The sequence below is a fragment of the Condylura cristata genome, unplaced genomic scaffold (genome assembly GCF_000260355.1).
Source record: "Condylura cristata isolate star-nosed mole 26May11 unplaced genomic scaffold, ConCri1.0 scaffold00018, whole genome shotgun sequence".
Classification (NCBI taxonomy): domain Eukaryota; kingdom Metazoa; phylum Chordata; class Mammalia; order Eulipotyphla; family Talpidae; genus Condylura; species Condylura cristata.
The window spans coordinates 41,003,226-41,023,982 of record NW_004567119.1 but is presented as its reverse complement, the minus strand read 5'-3'; the positions used below and the strand labels follow the sequence as shown (position 1 = coordinate 41,023,982).

General features: G+C 51.6%; 1 protein-coding gene across 2 annotated transcripts in view; it reads right to left on the bottom strand.

The window, feature by feature from the left end:
* Window positions 1-5,923: 5,923 nt before the first annotated feature.
* The window catches only part of MFSD4 (major facilitator superfamily domain containing 4), a 20,419-nt gene continuing 5,585 nt past the window's right edge, over window positions 5,924-20,757 (bottom strand). Inside the window, exons 5-9 of one of the 2 annotated variants that reach the window (XM_012726732.1) lie at window positions 18,850-19,023; window positions 13,509-13,656; window positions 9,729-9,799; window positions 8,415-8,535; window positions 5,924-7,101 (exon numbers count right to left, since the gene is read on the bottom strand). In XM_012726732.1, coding sequence (XP_012582186.1) covers window positions 7,046-7,101; window positions 8,415-8,535; window positions 9,729-9,799; window positions 13,509-13,656; window positions 18,850-19,023 — 570 coding nt within the window. In that variant the 3' untranslated portion in view covers window positions 5,924-7,045. The remainder of the gene's footprint in view (window positions 7,102-8,414; window positions 8,536-9,728; window positions 9,800-13,508; window positions 13,657-18,849; window positions 19,024-20,757) is intronic. The other variant, XM_012726733.1, reaches the window with a different exon arrangement.

Sequence of the window (20,757 nt, the reverse complement as noted above, 5' to 3'; positions counted from 1 at the left end):
GAAAGAAGTGAACACAAAGGATTCGAGGCGCTTAAGTTTTGCCATCCTGACTTTTCTATCGCAGTCAATCTTTCCTCACTTTTGCCTTCTAGCAGTTTCATTTATCTTTGTGGGCAGGGGAGAGTAAATATGAAACCTGTCCACAGTCATTTTGCTACTTCGGTTTGAAATGAATAAAAATTTTGACTGTAATTTTTTTGGAAGTATACTCTTAATTCACCAAACTTTCAAGGTGGCTTTTGAAAAAAGCGTATAGTTTTGCATTTGAAGAACAAATAATCCTCTGACTCTTACTAGGTCTTCAAGTGTGGCCTTCACTTGAAAATTAAATGATGCCAAATAATAAATTTGATTTTCATTTCCCCAATCTGTCACCCAGAGCAAAGCGCCGGTCTGCTATGGGTTCAACACAGGAGGGATGTGTTCTTTCTGTCAGTGTCTCCTGGGACCTGTGGTAACACGTCAGGGTGCTTTCCTCAGACCTTGATCAACGCAGCTGATAAGACAGTTGTTACTTCTCTCAGTTCATTGACATTTCTCATAATACCCAGTATCCACCACTTCTGTATTTCTAGAACACTCGCATACAAGTCAAGTACACACCTACCCAAAGGAGTGAGTGAATGCTCAAGTGTCATTCATCAACAGTTTATCTTGACTTCATTGTAACTTACTTTAGGGAAAACCTACAAGTATTAAAGTCACCTTTTTTGTTTTTCCTACAAAAAGCAATTAAAATGATGGTGTCACTACTAACATGTATTAAAATCACATGAGTTGTTGATGCAACTGGACGGAAACCTACCATCTCTTCCAGCTAAGCAGCGTGATGTGTCGGGAAACAAGGGAGTGTTTCTAGCATGACTAGCCGGAGTCTCGAATCTGTGTGTGTGCAGCCGAGAAAGTCCCAGAGTCTAGGTAGGTGGGGAGGAGGTGTGCTGGCACTTTGAGGGTGTTACAATATGCTGCTTTTAAAAGAAGTATAGTTGCTACTCGATGCATCTCTAGACATAGGGAGGGGTTGCTCTGAATAATCAGTCAGGTGATCATCTTCTATAGCTTCAACTTTTACGCAAACACTTTGTTAAATTCTGCAAGGGTGATCTGCATCTTCATAGAAAGATGTTAATGTTAAAAACCTATTTTATGTAATAACTGACAGAGGAATTTGTATAATTGCAAGCTGACTTTAAGATAAAGTACTACAGCAATTTACTAAAGTTCAAAATTATATAGATGTGTTAATAGATATATGTGCAACTAGATATGGACAACTGTATTTTTTTAAATAAATATTTTTAACAAAACGACTTTCTGACTTGATTATTCATTTCCCTGTAATCGTTGCCACTAAAGTAGTGTCTCGGTATCATTATTTGTATCTGTACTTAATGTGGGTAAGGAGAGAGTTCAGTTTTCCCGATGGTTTTCATTAAAGCCTGGCCTTCAACTATTTGATGTATACCTGCATTAGAATATTTAAGGCCTGGGTTGGGGCAGGTAGCGAAAGGGGAAGATTATGAAACGACTGTTGATATAAAAAAGAATCAGGAGACCTGACTAGCTAAAAAAAAAAAAAAAGTATCCACCGTGTGAAATCTTTATCTTACTCTGCATTTTTGAAGTCTTTAAAAATTTTATCAGATTCTTATACTCTAGTCTTTGTAAGACACAAATTAGCTTACTTCGGCTCTCTTCTATTGTTTTTGAGATTAGAAATTGGAGACTTCATTCAGCAAAAGAAATTAGGCCTTTTCAGAACTGGGTGGATCAAATACATGGGGGTAAGTGGAGTTAACGGGTGGTAAAGCCCCAGCAAAGCCTGCTTGGTGTCTCTAGCTACAAATAACAAGATAGCGTGCCCTCCAAAGCTTCTGGGGCGCAGCTCTCTAGCCGGGGCGAGATGGCCCTTTACTGGTCAGTAACGTTCAGCACAGCTGGGTGGAAAATGCTTGTGATGATTCTGGTGTCCAAAATCAGAGTTCACAAAACATGTTACCTACAGCAGGAGCCTGTGAGCTCCTGTTAAGTGGGAAATGGTATCATCTCTTGGAGATTCAAGGTACATTCTTAAAATATTAAAAGCTCTATGGGGCCTCCCTGGTGGCGTGAGGGCGCTGCTTTTTTGGGGTGCCCTTCACATCCTCCCGGGAAGCCCTGCTCCTGAACTTCCTGATGCTTTTCTGGTTTGGTTTCCTTACTCACCTGCTCTGCCAGAGCCTATTCTTTTTTAAAGATTTATTTATTTGTGCATGCAGAACTGGGGTATAGGCCAGAGGTGCAGGGGTGGTGAGAGGATTCGCCAGAGACAGAACAGGCAGATTCATGAAGTTCATTGCTGAGGTGAGAGGCAGGCAAGACAGGAGAGGTCTGCTGTGCCAGGTGGGTCGCCTCCTTGGCCGGGGATCGAACTTGTGCTGCAGTGGCTGTGGCTACTGTCATAATGCTGTGCTTTACCTGGATGCACTACCAGGGAGGGTCTGCAAGCTCTTGATTGATGAACCCAGCAGGCTGGACACAATCTTCTCATCTCTAAATTCACTGCTTCTGTGGTCTTATTCAGTGGCTTGAAACATTGTATGTGACCTTGAACTGTATCTTCAGACCTGAATTTTTCTTCTAAGTTCAGGACTTACTTCTAGTGGTCTTCTTAACATGCACAACAGCATCATGAATGAACCTGTCTGATTCAAGCACCTCAGTGTCTTCCAGTGTTAAATATCTTTTTCCTATACCCAGTTACACAAGTTAGATGCATTGGGATCACCCTTGATTCCTCTATTTCTGCATGCTCTGTCCCCAGTCTATCAGCAAATCCTGTCAATCCATCTTTCAAAATACAACTTTAGGGCCTCCCTTGTGATCTAGGGATTATCTCAGCATTATCACTACTAAGGCCTGAGTTCAAACTGCGGCCAGGAAGCTGACCCACGTGGTGCAGCAGACCTCTCCTGTCCCCCTGTTGCTCCCCTCAGCATTGTATTTCAATACATCTGCCTGTTCTGCTCCACACTCTGTGGTGAATCCTGTCATCCACTACACCTCTGACCTGTATCCCAGTCCTATGCATAAATAAACCAATCTTTTTATTTACTTTTTTTTTAAAAAAACCTTTAATCCAGGCCCTCTCCGGTGGTGCAACAGGTTAAAGCACCTCAGTATAAGGCTCTCCGAAGATACTGCAGCACGAGTTCGAGCCTCAGCCAGGGAGATGACCCACATGGCGCAGCAGACCTCTCCTGACCTGCCCGCTGCTCCTCTCAGCAGTGTATTTCAGTAGATCTGCCTGTTCTGCTCCCCACTCTGTCTCTGGTGAATCCTCTCACCCACCATACCTCTGGCATGTGCCCCAGGTCTATAAACAACCTTTAATCCAATCTTTTTCACAACCACTGCTGCCAACATTGCAGTCTCTCGCCTAGTATACTGCATCTGCATTCTGGTGTTCCCAGCTTCGTTTGCTCCAGTCTCTTCCCACAACCAGAGCAACACTTTCAAACATGTCACTCAGGTATCATTTCCCGGTTCCCAATGCCATATCACTAAAAACAAAAAACAAAAAAAATTGCCCCGCCCCCCACAGTTTATGCCATGTGGCCCCCGGCTACTCCAGCCTGTTGGCTGCCGTCTGCCTGCCCCACTGCTCCTGCACGGCTCTGCCCTCAGCTGCAGGTGTGTCTGGGCTCAGGCGCTGCACCCAGTGAGCCTCCTGCCTGATCAGCTGTCCCAGGCCTTTGCTCCTGAAGATCATTTCGGTTTCTGCACCAATGGTACCTCCCCAGCAAGATGTCAGCATAGCTTGACAGTTCCGTTTCCTCCATCATTTCTTGATGACACCTAATTATCTATCAGCCTGTGACACTTATCTGTCTGCTGTCTATACTGTCCGTTTCAGGAAACTGTCTCCTCCCCTGCATCCTGCACCTAGATGGGTGTCTTGACTGTAACAGGTGTTTGATGTCACTTTTGAATTATTAATGAATTCTCGGTAAAAGGCCCTATGTCACTGTGATCCTTCCTGTACGCCGGGCGTTAGGAAGCAGCAGAGGGAGACCTGGGGCCAGGGCTGACTACAGCGCTCTGAAATGTCAGAGCTTTTAAAGAAAAAGACTGGGGGGAAGCCTACTTCTGCCAAAGGATTTTTTTTTTTAATTTTAATATCTGCCAAAGGATTTTAACATGTGGTATGAAATCCCATCTACCCTGAGTACATGTACGAGGGAATAGACTTCTCAGACCTGTCAATGAGATTTCATCTCTTCTGGAGTATCAGCCATGTGAACCTTTATTATGGAGGAGGCCTGTCTTTGGGGGAGCAGTGGGTCATTTATTTATAAGGCTGTATGAAAGGATCAAATGTCCTCCATAATAGATAACACACTTGTTAAATTTTACATTTTTATTTAGGAAAGGTACTCTCAGATATCTTGTTTTCTGTATTCACATATTTATCATGATCTGTTTAGGTACAGCCAATGCTTCTTTCTAAGTCTGTTTAAGAGGGGTTTTCTTGAAAAAGTGCAAGAAAAATACAGCTGCTTTCTTTTAGTATAGGCTCATCCCTCACTACAGTCAGATGGCACGTTGAACAGAGTTGAAACTATCCCTCAGCTTCTCAAGCTTGCAGAAGAATTGTTTGACTTACAGTAAATATGTACCAAACAACTGAAGAGTTTCTAAGCTGCTTATCAGGAAGTTTTGAAAGTACAAATTGAAACATGTATTAGGAGACTCATCTGAGCCATATTGTAATCACTTTAGTCACATTCACGTCACTCTTTCAGAGTTCCTTTGAGGTGGGGTAAAGTTCTCACTTTACGTGGGGGCCCTCCCTGGTGGTGCGATAGTTAAAAGTGCAGCACTACGAAGCTAGCGTGGCCACTTCAGCTTGAGTTCGATCCCTGGCCCTGGAGCTGACCCACATGGCACGGCAGACCTCTCCTGACCTGGCAGACCTCTCCTGCTCCCCTCAGCAGTGGACTTTATCTATCTGCTTGTTCTGCTCCCCACTCTGTCTCAGGTGAACCCTCTCACCACCCCTGAACCTCTGGCCTGTACCCAAGTTTTATATGCATAACTAAATTTTTTTTTTAATGTCACTTTACAGATAAAAAATGTGAGGCTGCAAGTCCTCAGTGACTTACCCAGGGCCACGCAGCAAAGAGGTGAGGCCTGGCCTGAGCCGGCCAGCTGGCTCTCACCACCTTGCTGGCAGGGGGCTGGTTGTGTGAACGCAGACGCCCCCAGCTCCTGGCTGAGCCTGCTCATGTCAGGCTCCGACCGTACCACCTGCCCAGCTCCCTGAGATCCACGACTCACTTTTTTTTTTTTTAAAGATGTATTTATTTATTCATATAGAACTGGGGTACAGGCCAGAGATGCAGAGGGTGAGAGGATTCACCAGAAACAACGGGGAGCAGAACAGGCAGATCTACGAAGTACACTGCTGAGGGAAGCAGCGGGCGGGCCAGGAGAGGTCTGGCCCATGACCCACTTTTTATGGCTCCAAGTGCCTCTGTATCTACAGCAGCTCTGTGATGGCCGCTTCTCTGCTTACAGACCTCAGTGCCCGCTCCAGGCTTGTATTCTCGCTGTTATTACAGCAGCGGGGTGGCTGCTTCTGCTCCATAGACGGTGCACAGCTGGAACTTTTCAGCAGCCCCAGCTTTTGGAAAAAGGCCTTGACATGTACCGTTATTTTCTCTGTAGAAGATGTAAAATTTAGGTTCTCCCTGGTGGCCTAGGGGTTAAGTCTCAGCATTCTCCTTGCTATGGCCTGAGTTCCTGATTTCGATCCCCGCCAGGGAGCTGACCCACGTGGTGCAGCAGGCCTCTCCTGACCCACCCACTGCTCCCCTCAGCGGTATACTTCGTTGATCTGCCTGTTCTGCTCCCCATTCTGTCTCTGGTGAAGCCTCTCACCTCCAACACTGCTGGCCTGCAGCCCAGTTCTTATATGCACACATAAATAAAAATAAATCTGTAAAGAGTATGAAAAGCTTAAATGAGCTACTTTTGAGAAATTCTTAGCGCCATTTCTATGACCTTATCTAAGCTAGTTAACATCAGTACAGAAAAGTCAAACATCCATCTGGTTCTCCCCAATAGCTTCTGAGCCAATGAGCATTCATCACTCGCCAAGGTTTGTTGATAAACACCCCACAACTGGCTGGAGGGCGGGGGGAAGGTCATGGGGCACAGCTCTGTCACTTTCTGTGCTGTATATACCCCAGTCTGGCTGACCTTGGGTTCCCACAGCTCACTGAGAATGGGGTGGAGAAGAGAGGCACAAAAACACGCCTTCCTGTACTACCCAGGCAGACAGAATAGAGTGAGTCCCCTCAAAAGCAGAGACCTAAAACGATTGGGAAGGGATGCATTTTGAAGATTTATTAGCTTTGCTTGACTGTAACTTAATTCTGTTTCTGTAATTTAAATTTTAATAATGGCTGCACTTCACAACCCATCTCAAAGTAAAAACTGAAGAATCAGCTTTTATAAGCTGGTAAGGGCTAGCCCAGTAGGCCACTGAATTAGTGCACCCAGAGAACACGATGAGCAGTTCCTTTTGATGTTTCACAGAGGAACGAATATCAGCCGTACAAACTGAGAGACTTTGGATTATTAATAGGTAAAAAGTACATAAGTCCTTTTAACATGCCAGGGAATAGTCTGGGGTTTGTTTTTATTCATTTAAAATATATCTCTGTGTAGTGAATCATCCTCAAGCTTTACAACGTCAACCCATTTTTTTCAAACTTCAGCTAAGAGTGATCTCCAAACTCAGGCTTTGCTCTTCGCAAAAGCCTAAACCACGGAAGACTGGAGGTAACTTGAATAGCCAGGGAGACTGCTACCGATTTGCCTGGGGCGGACCCAGTACCAGAAATCAGTTTAATGTCTTCTACCCAACCAGCTATGAGTGGAGACGATCCAAAACAAGGCACTAAGAGGCCACGTGTATTCCTGTCCCGGCTTTCTTAAACACTGCTCTGTGTTGCTGCTCCAGAGGGTGGAAGTCTTCACTTGCCTCCTTCCCCTGCTTTTACCTCTGGTAGCACTCTGAGTTTTCCAGGCCACCTGGCTTGTCTTGGGCAGGAACTACAAAAGGAAAAACAGTAGCATGTTTCAGCAGCTCGGGGTGGTTCCCATCATTACTCACTCACTCACGCCGAGTACTTCCCGGGCCTCCTGTCTGCTCATTAGGGAACAAAGACAAGTCAGAGCTCTCAGTTCTGGCAGACGTGGTGCAGGGTGTCTGTCGAGACTCGCGCCCCGGGCTTGGGGATCAGAGATGTGGGGCCTAAATGGAGGCTCTGTTCTATGTGCTGGGACCAAGCACACTGGACCTGCTGCCTCGGAAGCGGGGTGCTAACTGGTGCTCTCTGGGGACTCTGTTATTCTTCGGGCCTTTATTTTTATTACATTTTTAAAAGATGTATTTATTTATGTATACAAGAACTGGGGTGTAGGCCAGAAATTTGGGGTGGGGGATTGAGAGGATTCACCAGAGAGAATAGGGAGCAGAACAGGTGGATCTACTGAACTCCACTGCTGCGGGGAGCAGCGGGCAAGACAGGAGAAGTCTGCTGTGTCCTGTGGGTCACCTCCCTGGCCGGGGGTTGAGGATTGGACTTGTGTTGCAGTAGCCAGTGACAGCTTGATAGCACTGTTCTTTAACCCCTGCGCCACCAGGGAGGCCCCTGTTCTTTGGGCCTTTAAACTGAGTGTTTATTGGGGGCGCATGTCTACTGAGGAGAGATAAAGGACCGTGGGTCTGTCTGCTGCAGTCCTCATGTGATTATTTTGCTTTTCATGGAGATGTCACTGTCTCTTTGGAGCTGTCCATGCACACAGCTGAGCTAACTGCTGGGCACTCAGAAAGCCCTGGAAGGAAGGGCAGATGAGGGTTGTGGGAACAGCTTTGGGACTCCCCCTGCCCCCAAGGAGCTTTTCTTTGCCACTTGGCCTGGGGGACTTTTTGAAAAGGAAATTAGGTTTCAAATCAAAATCCTAAACTGTGTAGAGACGGCTGGTTAGGCCGCTGGGCTGAGTTCCAGCCAAGGAGGCGGCCTCTGCCTTCAGTGCCCTCAGCAGGCTGGAGAGATTCTTGGCTCACAGCACCCAGCATGGTGGGATGCAGGAAGCCGAGTTCACAGCCTGTGCCCCTCTCCTGGTGGAGAAGCCATGAGTCAGCTTATCCCTCTCGCCCCAAGAGCCCAGCACAGACAATCGCATGGCCACCAGGAAGAGGGGAAAGGAAGCTGTAGAAAAATAAACATTTCCTTGCATTTTACTTGGAACAGAATAGCGTCCATGGCGTAGTAAGATCTATAGTGTCTGCCCTCCCCAACCCCCCCAAACACACACACTTATTTTCTTCCTCTTGTGTAGAAACAGATATTTTTCCTTACCTGACGAGAGTCCAGGGTGCATCCTGTGGAAAAACAGGAGCAAGATGTAGAAGGTAAAAGCCAAGCAACCAAAGATCACACCACACACCAGGAAACTATAGCCGCCCCGGGCCTGGAATATCTGCCAGAGGGGAAAACAGACACAGGCTGTCAGAGCCTCAGGGGAGGAGGCACAGGAGGAAGCAACCTTCTAGGCCCCAGCAGGATTTTTGGTCAGGTCCAGACCCATCCAGCGGAGAAGCAACGGTGGGAGGGAGTCTGGGCCTCGCTTCCAGGCTGTTTTTGGACGAGGCAGAAACCTGGCTCGGAGGCAGGACCTGAGCTGATGATCCTGCCGCAGTCCTTCTGAGCCTTGTGTCTGGAACCTTCTGAACACTTGCCCTCCTACAAAGTATTTCTCTACCCGTGAGGCCTCACTGGAACTTTGCAGAGAGTTTGTTTTGGGGGGTGGTGGTAGGGAGAAACTTTCATTATGTAAAACATACGCCAAAATTACATATGGAACGGTCAACGGTGACCCCCAGAGAGCCCCACTTTCTCGGTGCCCCTCCACTCTTCCCTGTACTAGGTCACACCGAAACGCACGCAGACCTCACAGCGCTTTGATGAAGAGGGGTTCTTAAGAGGGAGCTCTTCTCCCTGTCAGGCAGGATGAAAGAAGAGGAAAGGGAAGTCAAGTAATAATTCGGGGGGCTGTAGAGAATGGAAGTTTGAGGTCTGAGCATCACTGAAGTGTGACTGCAGGCAGGTTGCCGAGCGTCTGAGTTCTGGTGTCCTCGTGAGGGTTGTGACTAGGCTATGTCACAGTCTTCAGTGAGTGGGGCAGGAATGATAGTTCGATTTTCTGATGAACAGATGACTGGGTGTGTTGGAAGAGAATGCACAGGCTTGGCCCTTGCTCAGGACAGGGGCTGGACAGGAAAGCTGGGCCCTGGGCCGGGTGGCCGAGGGTGGGGCGACGATGGTAGCCTGGGATGGGATGAAAAAGGAACTCTGCAGCTTCAAGCCCATCCCGGGCTCGGGACCTGAACAACATTCCCACGGGCCCCTCTGGCCCTGCTCCCAGACAAGCTGCTGTTTGCTTTGGACTTCACTACACATCCCTCCACCTTCCAGGCCCACAGAGGAGGCTCAGCTTTTCCAGCCAGCTCAGAAACAGAAGCAGGTCACACAGACAGAGCAGGCACAGCTTGCTCTGTGGCCCCTCAGGGAAGGGACATGGGTTCAGGAGGTAGCTGGTTGCCCCTTGTCACCCACTTGGCAGGGGGCTCCTTGAGTGCTCCCTCCCAGCCTCCCCCAAAGCCCCCTGCTTACCGAGCCGACCAGCATCTGCAGGGTCATCTCCCCAATGCCTGCCCCGGTCACCAGCACAGTAGTGGCACAGCCTGACCCAAAGAGAAGCACTTGGTTTAGTGAAGGCAAGTTAGAGAGCAAGTTAGTCAGCTGGCACGGTCCGAGTGGCTTCTGGGGAGCCTCTGAAACCCCCTCTTTGAAGCCATTAGATTTCTCAGACTTGTCTTCACTTGGCACCTGCAGTGAAAGTCCCCATCATTACATTTTTCTGATTGAAACCTTCCATTGTTTAGCTGGGTCTTCCAGGTAAATTCCTAGTCGCTCGGCCTGGCACTCAGAGCCCATCCCAATGGACTCCCTCCACCTTTCCAGAAAGAGTCCCGGTCTCCTGAGGCAGCCTTCTGCTCTGGGTGGTCCCTGGCATGGCCCTGGGGCTGCACCAGCCAGCAGAGCCCTGATCTTGGGGGTCTCCCAGCGGGAGAGAGACCAAGACTCACAGCCTCCCCCCTCCAGCCAGGAGCTGGCCTCGCCAGCCTGTCACAGCACTGGCACCTATAGCTGGGGGAGCTTGGCAAGTGTTTGCAGGTGTTGGCTTCCTTCTGCAAAATGGACACCACCACACCTCCCTGCGCTCCCGGGCAGCTCAGATGCAGCACAGGTTCGGTGAGTGGCCTGCTGCTGGCTTAGGGACAGGCCAGAAACAGCCCAGTTCTCTGCTCACACCCTTCACTGCTGCGTTCCAAGTGCTTTCACGTGGTGTGGGGGCCCTTTATCATCCGCCCCCGTGGAGACCTAGCCTCCTCGCTGACTGCTGCTCCAGCCGCCCCCTCCAGCCAGGCCTGGCCGCTCCAGCCTCATACCCTAAGCACGCTCATCTTCCTCCACCCCTTTCTCTTCCTCCTGAACGTGCCTCCTCCAGGCCTTTCTGCAAACACGTTTCGGTCCCTATTTAGATTTCCTTCGGCGATCTCCTCCCCTAGTCCCCAGCCTGGGTGAGTTGTTTCTCTGTGCCCCGTCAGCCCCTGCACCCCACTCTCGCACACCCCACTGTTTACCAGGCAGCCTTGCCCATGAAGCTGCAGGCGCAGGAGAAGAGGACTGCGCCCCGAGTGCTCGTCCCTTGGCACGCCCGCGGCTCACACTGGCACAGCGGCCCGTGTGTGGTTTTTGTAATAAATAGCGAATCATCTTCTGCCCTCTGTGTTTATACCTGCCCCTGGGCCTTTGCCTGTCCCGGCCCCGCCCTTCCCCCCGAATGCCTTGCCTCGTTCCTTCTGTCTTCCACGTCCAGCTCACGTCCCACCTCCTCCATGAAGCTACATTTCAACACGGGTCACTCCCTTGCGTGAGTCCAGAGAAACCCACTGTCCACCCCCCACCCGCCTTCACTCAGATGTGTAGGCCTGAGGGTGCCCCCTCCAGGTGTCAGCCCACCACGCTGCCCAGGCCAGTGTTTTGCATTTCTCTTAACACACAAAACTGTCCTGAGAGGCAGGTAGTTGGTGTCTGCATCTCCACTGGGCACCCCAGAAAACATGGCGAGAGGAAGGGACCCGAACCGCAGGAGACCACACAGCAGAAGCGTGGAGGGGCTGCCCCGACCCATGCTCCTGCCCTTGTCACTGCTGGGGCCACACGAGGCTTGAGAGGGACGAGCCGGGGGCACCGTGGAAATTCTAGTGGTTTCCTGGAGGAGGCATTCTGGCAGGGCCTCCCCATGCGCCTGAGTAAGGAGGTGGAGGGCAGTTTTGGTGCCATCAGAGAACAAGTAACTCTGCTCTGCTCAAATTCAGGCTCCAGGGCCTCCCTGGTGCACAAGGGGTTACGTCTCAGCACGATCAAGCTGTCGGCAGCCGCTGCAGCATGAGTTTGATTCCCCCGGCCAGAGAACTGACAGAGCAGCCCTCTCCTGTCTTGCTCGCTGCTCCCCTCAGCAGTGTATTTCAGTCGAGCTGCCTCTTCTGCGCCCCACTCTGTCTCTGGTGAATCCTTTCATTCCCTACACCTCTGGCCTGCACCCCAGTTCTTGTATGCATAAATAAATCTTAAAAAAAAAATTCAGGCCCTCCCTGGTGGCGCAGCGGGTTAAAGCACAGCACTGAGAAGCTAAAGCCACTTCTGCATGAGTTCGATCCCCGTCTGCCCCGGAGGTGACCACATGGCGTGGCAGACCTCTCCTGGCCCGCCCGCTGCTCCCCTCAGCAGTGTACTTCGTCGATCTACCTACTCTGCTCCCCACTCTGTCTCTGGTGAAGCCTCTCGCCTCCCCTGAGCCTCTGGCCTGAACCCCAGTTCTGTATGTACAAATAAATAAATCTTAAAAAAAAATTCAGGCTCTAAGGGGAGGAGGGAGAGGCTGGAGAAGAGGAAGATGCAAGTGGGGTGATAGGCGTGAGATCCAGCCCCCCCAATTGCCCCCCCGCCCCCCCGGCCACAGGGATGCAAGGCCTGTGGCCCCAGCCGGGTCAGCGGCGGCCTGCAGAGCCCGGCCCAGCATTGGGCACTCAAGTGAGCATTTCTGCAGAATCTGCGTGCAAACCACAGATTGAGGCAACCCTGTAGGCCAGGAGACAAGCCCAGACCTGCAAGGCCCGACAGAGGGAAACTAGAAACTGGGAAGAGCTGGGCACCATGAAGTCTCAGCAGGCTGAGTGATGACAAAGGCCTGACTAGGAGCAGGAGCAGTGAGAGATGAGGACGATGACAGAAATGACAGACTTCAGGGACCTTTGGGGGCACAACCACTGTCACTCACTGTTTAACTTAACACGCTGTGGGACACACTTCATGGCTCCTTCGCTCGCCTGAGTTCCAGTGACTACCCTTAGATTTCGAAGGTCCAGGCTTCGGGCCTCCTGACTGGGGCGGCTGAGTTGAGTTGGCCGTAGAGAGCCACACTATTGTGACCCCCACACACAACTCCCCCCACTGCTGAAGAAACAACCCAGCTCCGGCACTGCTTTCTAACACTCTGGGGCGTCTCTCGTTATTTCTGGGGTAACTTGCGTGTTCAAAACACAATTTTTTTTTAGTGGAAAGGAACTTTAGTACAATGAGTGTGCAATACAGAAAAGACAAAGAATATAGTTTCTAAATCAAACACCCAAAGTTACTCGTCCCCTCACGGGTAAAAGTCCACCCAGAAGGGACTGGCCCAAAGCAAAATCAAAGTCAAGGTAAATACTGCCATAGTGAACCTCCCCACGGGTCTCTCGCCCACATCTGTTTCAGCCAGCCCAGGACCAGGAAGCCAGCTCAGCAAAACGCAATTATTTTTAATGAACCTATTTTAAAAAAGATCTTCGCTGTGTGCACTCGGGAGGCTGCAGAAAAGACACAGAGCTTGGCTGAGAATTAGTTTCGGCCATCAAAGAAGCCGTGTACACGCCCAAATCAGGTGCAGGGCGCCTTCGTACACTTCGTACCTGCTATGCTCCAGCCACTTCCACAACAACAGCAACAATGAAACAAAGGCACAGCACTGCTCTGTTATCAGGCCTCTGCTGTGCCGCTTCTCCAAGCAGCTCTGCTTTGCTTTGCACTTAGAATTTCTAGCACAAGCGTGACAAACAAAATGCCAGCCATGGCTGAAGACATTACTACGGGAATAAGAAAACGGGAGAGAGCAGCTCACTGCTCTCTGTGAGCTGGAAGCAAAGGCCACAGGCACAGTGTTGGGGGGCGGGGGTGCCGCAGTGGGACACCCCACTGCTCCCACCAGCCAGGAGGAGAGCACTGACTTCTGTGAGGAGGGAGGCAGCCACAGAGAGGACACACCCCGCTCCCGCCCCGTACACTCACCTTTGTACTGCAGGATGTCCTCGGTGTAGGCCAGCATGCTGGGGAAGGTGCTGCTGAGGAATAGGCCCAGGCTGGCTGTCCCCACAAACAGGAAGATGACGTTGTAGGAGAAAACCAGCAGCACTAAGAAAGTCACCACCACACCAACCTGCCGCAGCAGAGAGGAGGCAGGTAAAACTGGGAAAACAGGGCCCTCCTGGTGTGCAAGGGGCTGAAGCGCAGCACTGTGAAGCTGTCCGCAGCCACCACGGCACAGAGTTCGATCCCGGGCCAGGGAGCTTACCCATATGGAGCAGCAGACCTCTCCTGACCCGCCTGCTGCTCCCCTCAGCAGTATATTTCAGCACATCTGCCTGTTCTGCTCCCCACACTGATCTGGTGAATCCTCTCACTCCCCGCCCCCTCACATCTGGTCTGTACCCCAGTTCTTCTATGCATAAATAAATACATAAATCCTTAAAACAAGAAATTTTCCTCCCTTCTTTCTCAACAGGGCCTCTAATATTTCAGTAGATCCACCTGTTCTGCTCCCCACTGTCTCTGGTGGATCCTCTCACGCCCTCCCCAACCTCGGCCTGTATAAATAAATCTTAAAAAAAAAAAGAAAGAAAGAAAGAAAGAAAAGAAATTGGAAGACCTGACCGGGAAGGCACCTCTGGCCCCAGAAGCAGCGCTGTGACGAGGGCGCGGCCCTGTGGAGTGTGTGGAAACTGCACCACCCCAGCTGAACTCCGGCCTCAGCAGTTCCGGCAATTCCCTGCCAGGCCTCCTGGGCTGGGGCCTGGGGTTGGGGAGAATTCCCAGGCCCTGAGTCCACCAGAGAGCAGTGGCAGCGGCTGTGATAGCCCCTCCTCTGGGACCACAGGCAGACCTCCCAAGGGGGCCAGGGGGGATGGCCACCAGCTCCCCCAGGTTCAGCTCAGACTCCTGCGGCTGAAGATGCCTGCGCTGGGCTCCGGCTCACCCATCTTTCTAGTCAGTGGGGATCAGCGTCACACAGGCATGTGTTTATTAACTTTTTCTAAATTCTTTACAAATGTGTTAAGTTCGTGTTAAATAGTTCCTACGTAAAATGTGCAGGAAAGAAACCCAGGCAGCGCCAGACGTGGGGCACGAGACCCGCCGCCCTGCTCTCGGGCGTTGAAGTGGGTGATGGTGCTGGCTCTGAGCTTCCTAATTCGCAAAAAGGGGCAGCTGAAATGCTACACTGCGGGGTGATGGGGACTTGGACGCAGGGAAGGGGCTCAAGGGTCAAGTCAGACAAATGTTAGTGCTGGTAAAATTTGTGTGTGACTTTTCTTATTGTCTTGGGAGCAAAGGATCTTCTGTAGATGCCATAGCTTTGAGGGGAAAATCTGTTGGGTGGGTTTACCTCTTTCTAGAAAGAAATGAAATATAATCACAGGATGGAGTGGTGTGCAGGAAGTTACTTCTACTCCAGCCTCCACCTGACCCTTCACCGAGGAGGACGGAGCACGCAGGAGTGAAGTTACTCACACTGCAGAGGGCCTGGACACTTGCTGCCATGGGAAAAATAAAGCCAGGGATCGCCATCCATTAGCCCCTCCCCCCAAAGGCAGCTGCAGGCCCGCGACTCTGTGCCAGGGAGGACACTTGGCCTCTCTACAGTGGGGACAACACGGAGGTCTCTCCCGGTGACCATGCAGTGGACATGTCATGGTTTGCACGGGATGCATTTCTTAGGTGTGGAAAGTGGTCCTGTAGGGTTAGAGCAGGCTCTCCCTCATCTGTATCAAGGATGGAGTAAAGTCTAGCTGGTCTGGGAGGCCTGGGAAGAGTCTTTTAACTACAGTTTCCCCCAGGCTGGAAAAGAATGAGGCAGGGGTAGATGCAATCAGTCCGGAATCTGGAGGAGTGATGGAGTGATGGACTTAATTAAAAGGACCCCTCTCTGCTGTGAAAGGAAAAAAAACTGTTCGGGGGACCCCCTGGCTGACACAGCCGGCTACCCTACGGCATGCAGCCTGGTAGCTGCCCAGGGAACTTCCTTGCGGGTCATGTTAGGGCTTCATTCTGGGGCTTCCAGAACTTCTCTTGAGGGCCCTCCCTGGTGACAAAATGGGTTAGGCACAGCACTGTGAAGCAATCCCCAGCTTCTGCAGCATGGGTTCAATCCCCGGCCAGGGAGGACCTCCTAAGCAGCATATTTCAGTAGATCTGCCTGTTCTGCTCCCCCTCTCTCTGGTGAATCCTCTCACCCCCCACATCTCTGGCCTGTACCCTAGTTCTTGTATGCATAAATAAATAAATCTTTTTTTGTTATTTAAAGATTTATTTATTGATTCATACAGAACTGGGGTACAGGCCAGAGATGCGAAGGGTGAGAGGATTCACCAGGGACAGAGTGGGGAGCTGAACAGGCCGACTGACAAAGGACACTGCTGGGCGGGTCAGGAGAGGTCTGCCTCGCCATGTGGTCACCTCCGGGGCAGACGGGAATCGAACCCATGCTGAAGTGGCTTTAGCTTCTTAGTGCAGTGCTTTAACCTGCTGCGCCACCAGGGAGGGCCCAAATAAATCTTTTTTTAAAAGAAGAACTTCTCTTGAGAGACAGACACCAAGGACGCCGGTGTCCTCAGCAGTTACAGCTCCACTTGCTCCCTCTGGTCCCCTGCCCGTCATCTATCTGTGGGCTGGGCAGGGGCTGGGTCCTGCCTCTTTCTCTGCACCCTTTCTCTTTAGCCTCATGGTTTACACTCTCTGTGCCAGACTCTCAAGCCCACCCACAGCCACGACCTGTGTTCAGACGCCTACGTTTAGTGACTCATGATGTGGCCCGAACAGAACTTTCTCTCTTGTCCTCCACTGACTCTTGCAGTTGCCAGACTCCCCGTGCAGCCAGGGGTTCACCCCTCTCCCTGAAAGCCCTTGGTTCCCCCTTTCCTCACCTACTTCAATCAGAGGGCATGTCCTGTCCACTCTACCCCGAACCTGCCGGCATCTGCACCACGCCGTGCTGACCGCTCTCAGGTGAGGCCTGGGCGGCCCTCTCTGCCCCCCTTCTTGACCCCACCCTCCCTTCTTCACACGCTGGCCATGTGCTTCTGAAAGGCAAAGCCGACTGCATCCTGTGCCCTGCTTAGAACCAAAAGGCGTCCCACCCGCCTCAAAGACAAGCACAACCTAGGCCTCTCAGACCAAAACACAAAACCTGCAGCATCGAGTCAGGTCTGTTCCCCCCACCTCTTCCCCACCCCACACTGCACCTGCCCTGGGCCTCTCTGCCAGCAGAGCTGAGCACGCCTGCGGCGACAGGGTGCTCAGCTCTGCAGCCTGGACACCAGGACTTTGAAGATGTGGCTCCTGTCCCCGCCTCCCCCACCAGACCACATGTATTTCCAGGCAAAGACCTCAAAGAGGCCCTTTAATCTAGACTTGCAGAAGTTTTTTTCTTCAAAGATTCACTTATTTATGGGGTACAGGCCAGAGGTGCGGGAAAGTAAAGGATTCACCAGGGACAGAGTGCGGGGCAGAACAGGCAGACGGATGGAGTACACTGCTGAGGGGAGCAGCAGGCTCACAGTGCTGCGTCCTAACCTGTCGCGTCACCAGAGAGGGCCCTGCAGAAGTTTTAAAAATGCCTGGTGGAGGCCCTCCCTGGTGGCGCAGTGGGTTAAAGCACAGCACTGAGAAGCTAAAGCCACTTCCGCATGAGTTCGATTCCCGCCTGCCCCGGAGGTGACCACATGGCGCAGCAGACCTCTCCTGGCCCGCCCGCTGCTCCCCTCAGCAGTGTACTTCGCCCATCTGCCTGTTCTGCTCCCCACTCTGTCTCTGTGTGAATCCTCTCACCCTCCAGCACCTCTGGCCTGCACCCCAGATCTATATGCATAAATAAATAAATATTTTTTTTAAATGGAAAAATTTTAAAAATGTCCAGGGCTCTTGTTTTAGCCTTGGTAAGAGGAAAAGTCTGAGGATGCTGAGAATTAGGCTCTGCTCCCACCTCCCTCTGCACCAGGCCGCCATCCCTCTCCCCTGCGCCGGGGGAGCTGGGCCCCACACTGGCCAGAGGCCCTGCACAAAGCGCATCCTCACTAGCCAGGAAGTGCTGGTGGACGCAGGCGTGCGTGGTGAGCAGGGACGGCTGATTTAAGAGGACCAACACCCCTGGAAGAGGTCCTGCCTTAAACTCAGACAGTCACTTGGCAATCACAGAGTCAGGGAGCTTGTGCCGGGCAGTTCCGCAGCAGACCCCGCAGGGCGCCCACCCAGAGACCCCCAACATCTCTGAAAGACATCAGGCTCCTCTACAAGCTCCTGAGGCGGTCTCTGTGGAAAGGGCCAGGAATCGGAGTTTTCAAAAGCCCCTCCATGTGAGAACCACTGGCTCTAGGACAACTTGTTGCCCCCAAGTTGCTTGATCCCCCAGGGTGTCAGGGAGGCCAGAGGCCCAGGAGCCTCTCCACTGGGGACACGGAGTCACAAGCCTGGGTTGGGCCTGAGAATCTGACCTCCCCCACTCCACACTAATGGGGAGTCTTATGGCCAGTCTCTCACTCACGCAGGTGTCTGGGACTTTCTTCTCTCAGACCCGGGGCCCACCCGTTCCTCTCTCTAGCAGCTGACCACATGTCCTGCAGGGCCTGGTGACCAGCACTGCCCGTGCTCCTACTGTCACTGGGCTGTGGGTCTTTTTCTGCTCTGTACCAGTCACCCCCGCTCCAGATCTGGGTCCTAGGACCCCCCTACCAAGCTCCCCCATCCTCTCTGACTGTGTTATTTCCACAGACTCCCCTCCTCATAGGCCTCATCCTTTCTGCCTTTCCTCTGCCTACAAACTCCTATCAAATAAACTCCTCCCTTCAGCTCAGAAATATTCGCAACTCACGCCTCCACTTCCCATCTGCTTCTTATCCTCAACGCTGCCTCTACCAAAACTACCTCCCCGCTCACTAAGCAGAAATATCTTTCTGGGAGGTCAGATCCAAGGGCATCTCCAAGGCCATAGGGCTCTGACCAGCTCTGACCACGGTGAACAGGGAAGGACCAAGCAGCTGCTTGGTCACACCATGCTTCCTCACACCATGGCAGGCCTTCACCTGGCGGCTGCTCTCTGCCACCCCAACACTAGTCACCTCCTACAGTCCCTCCTTTTACGGACACAAGACCAGGTGCCCAGAGAGGGAAGGGACTTTTCCAGGGCCACACTAGTGGGCCTAGCTCCACGATTCCAGCCCACCCCACCAGCCTGTCTGCCCTCTCCTTAAACATTCTCACCTTGCTGGCAGGGCCCACTGCCAAGCAAATGTCCTGGAGCTTTGGTAAGACCAGAAGGAGACCCTCCTGGGTCTCCACAATGAAAAAGGAGGCCACTTACCACATTCACGAAAACCATGGTGGCTGGCTTCACTCTGGAGGAGATGGGGATGGAGACCAGCCGGCCCAGGGTAATGAAGCCCCAGAAGAGGCTGGGGAGGTAACCAGCCACTTTGTGTCCCACGGAGAGTGGCTTCTCCACAGCATAGCTGTACACAAAGGCGGAGTAGGCCCCCTGTGGACAGACAGGTCCTGCTGAGTACAGCCCTAGGCAGCCAGAGGAACATGACCAAGGAGGGAAGGCCAGGCAGCGTGCAAGGCAGAGGGCACCCTGGCCCTGCCCCCAGAAGCTCCAGAAGAGCAGACTGGAGCCAGACCTCCCATGGGCAGACCGGTGCTGAATGCAGACTCTGGGGTGCAGCTCACAGATAGCAACGAGCCACAGGGGCCCAGGGAGGCGTCTGCACAGGGGGTGCTGCTGCCCCCTGCATATCCGTGAGAGGAGTTAGAAAAAGGTGTGCACGGCCCTCCCTGGTGGCGCAGAGGGTTAAAGCACAGCACTGAGAATCTAAAGCCGCTTCCGCATGAGTTCGATTCCCGCCTGCCCCAGAGGTGACCACATGGCATGGCAGACCTCTCCTGACCCGCCCGCTGCTCCCCTCAGCAGTGTACTTTGTTGATCTGCCTGTTCTGTTCCCCACTCTGTCTCTGGTGAAGCCTCTCGCCGCCCCTGAGCCTCTGTCCTGTACCCCAGTTCTGTATGCACAAATAAATAAATCTTAAAAAAAAAAAAAGAAAAGAAAAAAAATAAAAAGGTGTGCACAAGCATCTCATTTTACAGATGAGGGGACAGAGGACCGACCTGCCCAAGGTCACGAGTGCTTTCCAATGGGTCATCCAGGTTTTAAGGCCTCGCTGGCGGGTCCCTCACTTAATCAATCAGCTATTCAAACTTGTCCTCTTCTAATCCCAGGTTATTTCTGGAAGCAGGCACTAAGCAGTGTGACAGAAGTCCCTGGCTAAGAGACAGCTGGGCAAAAATGCTGCCTGTTTACCGCGTGCTTGAAAAACCAGGCGTGGAAAGTAGTCCAGGAAGCAGGGCGCCCCCAGTTCACATGGCACAGCCTCTGCGGGAACAGGGCACTGCAGCTTTAAAAAATTGTGGGTGGGGCCCTCCCTGGTGGCGAATGGGTAAAGCACAGCACTAAGAAGCTTATGACACTTCAGCATGAGTTCGATCCCAGCCAGCCCACTCGGAGGTGACCCACATGGCGCGGCAGACCTCTCCTGGCCCGCCCGCTGCTCCCCTCAACTGTGTACTTTGTCAGTCGACCTATTCTGCTCCCCACTCTGTCTCTGGTGAATCCTCTCACTGCCTCTGCACCTCTGGCCTGTACCTCAGTTCTGTATGCATAAGGAAGTAAATCTTTAAAAAAAGAAATTGTGGGTGGCTTGCACTTTTAACAAGTCAAATAAGCCCCTATCCACAGAGTTAACAAAAACAAAAAGAATTAAGGTGTCCCTGGTCGCACGAGGGATTAAGTCTCAGCACTATGAAGCTTTCGCCAGCCACTGCAGCAGCAGTTCGATCCCCGGCCAGGGAGCTGACTCACATGGCGCAACAGACTTCTCCTGCCTCCCCACTGTTCCCCTCAGCAGTGTATGTCATAGGTCTGCCTGTTCTGCTCCCCGCTCAGTCTCTGGTGAATCCTCTCACCCCTGCACCTCAGGCCTACACCCCAGCTCTTGTATGCATAAATAAATAAAATAAATCTTTAAAAAAGAAGAAGAATTAGCTGGGACAGGAAACCAAGTAGCAGGGGCTGTGACTGATTCTGAGACAGTCTCCCCAGGGCCTGCCTCTAGTTAAAATTTTTGGCTCCTTGGTGATGGGAAATACACGAGGATTACAATTGAGATGAAAAAAAAAGTACAAAATGATGTAAAAATAAACTATTATATATATATA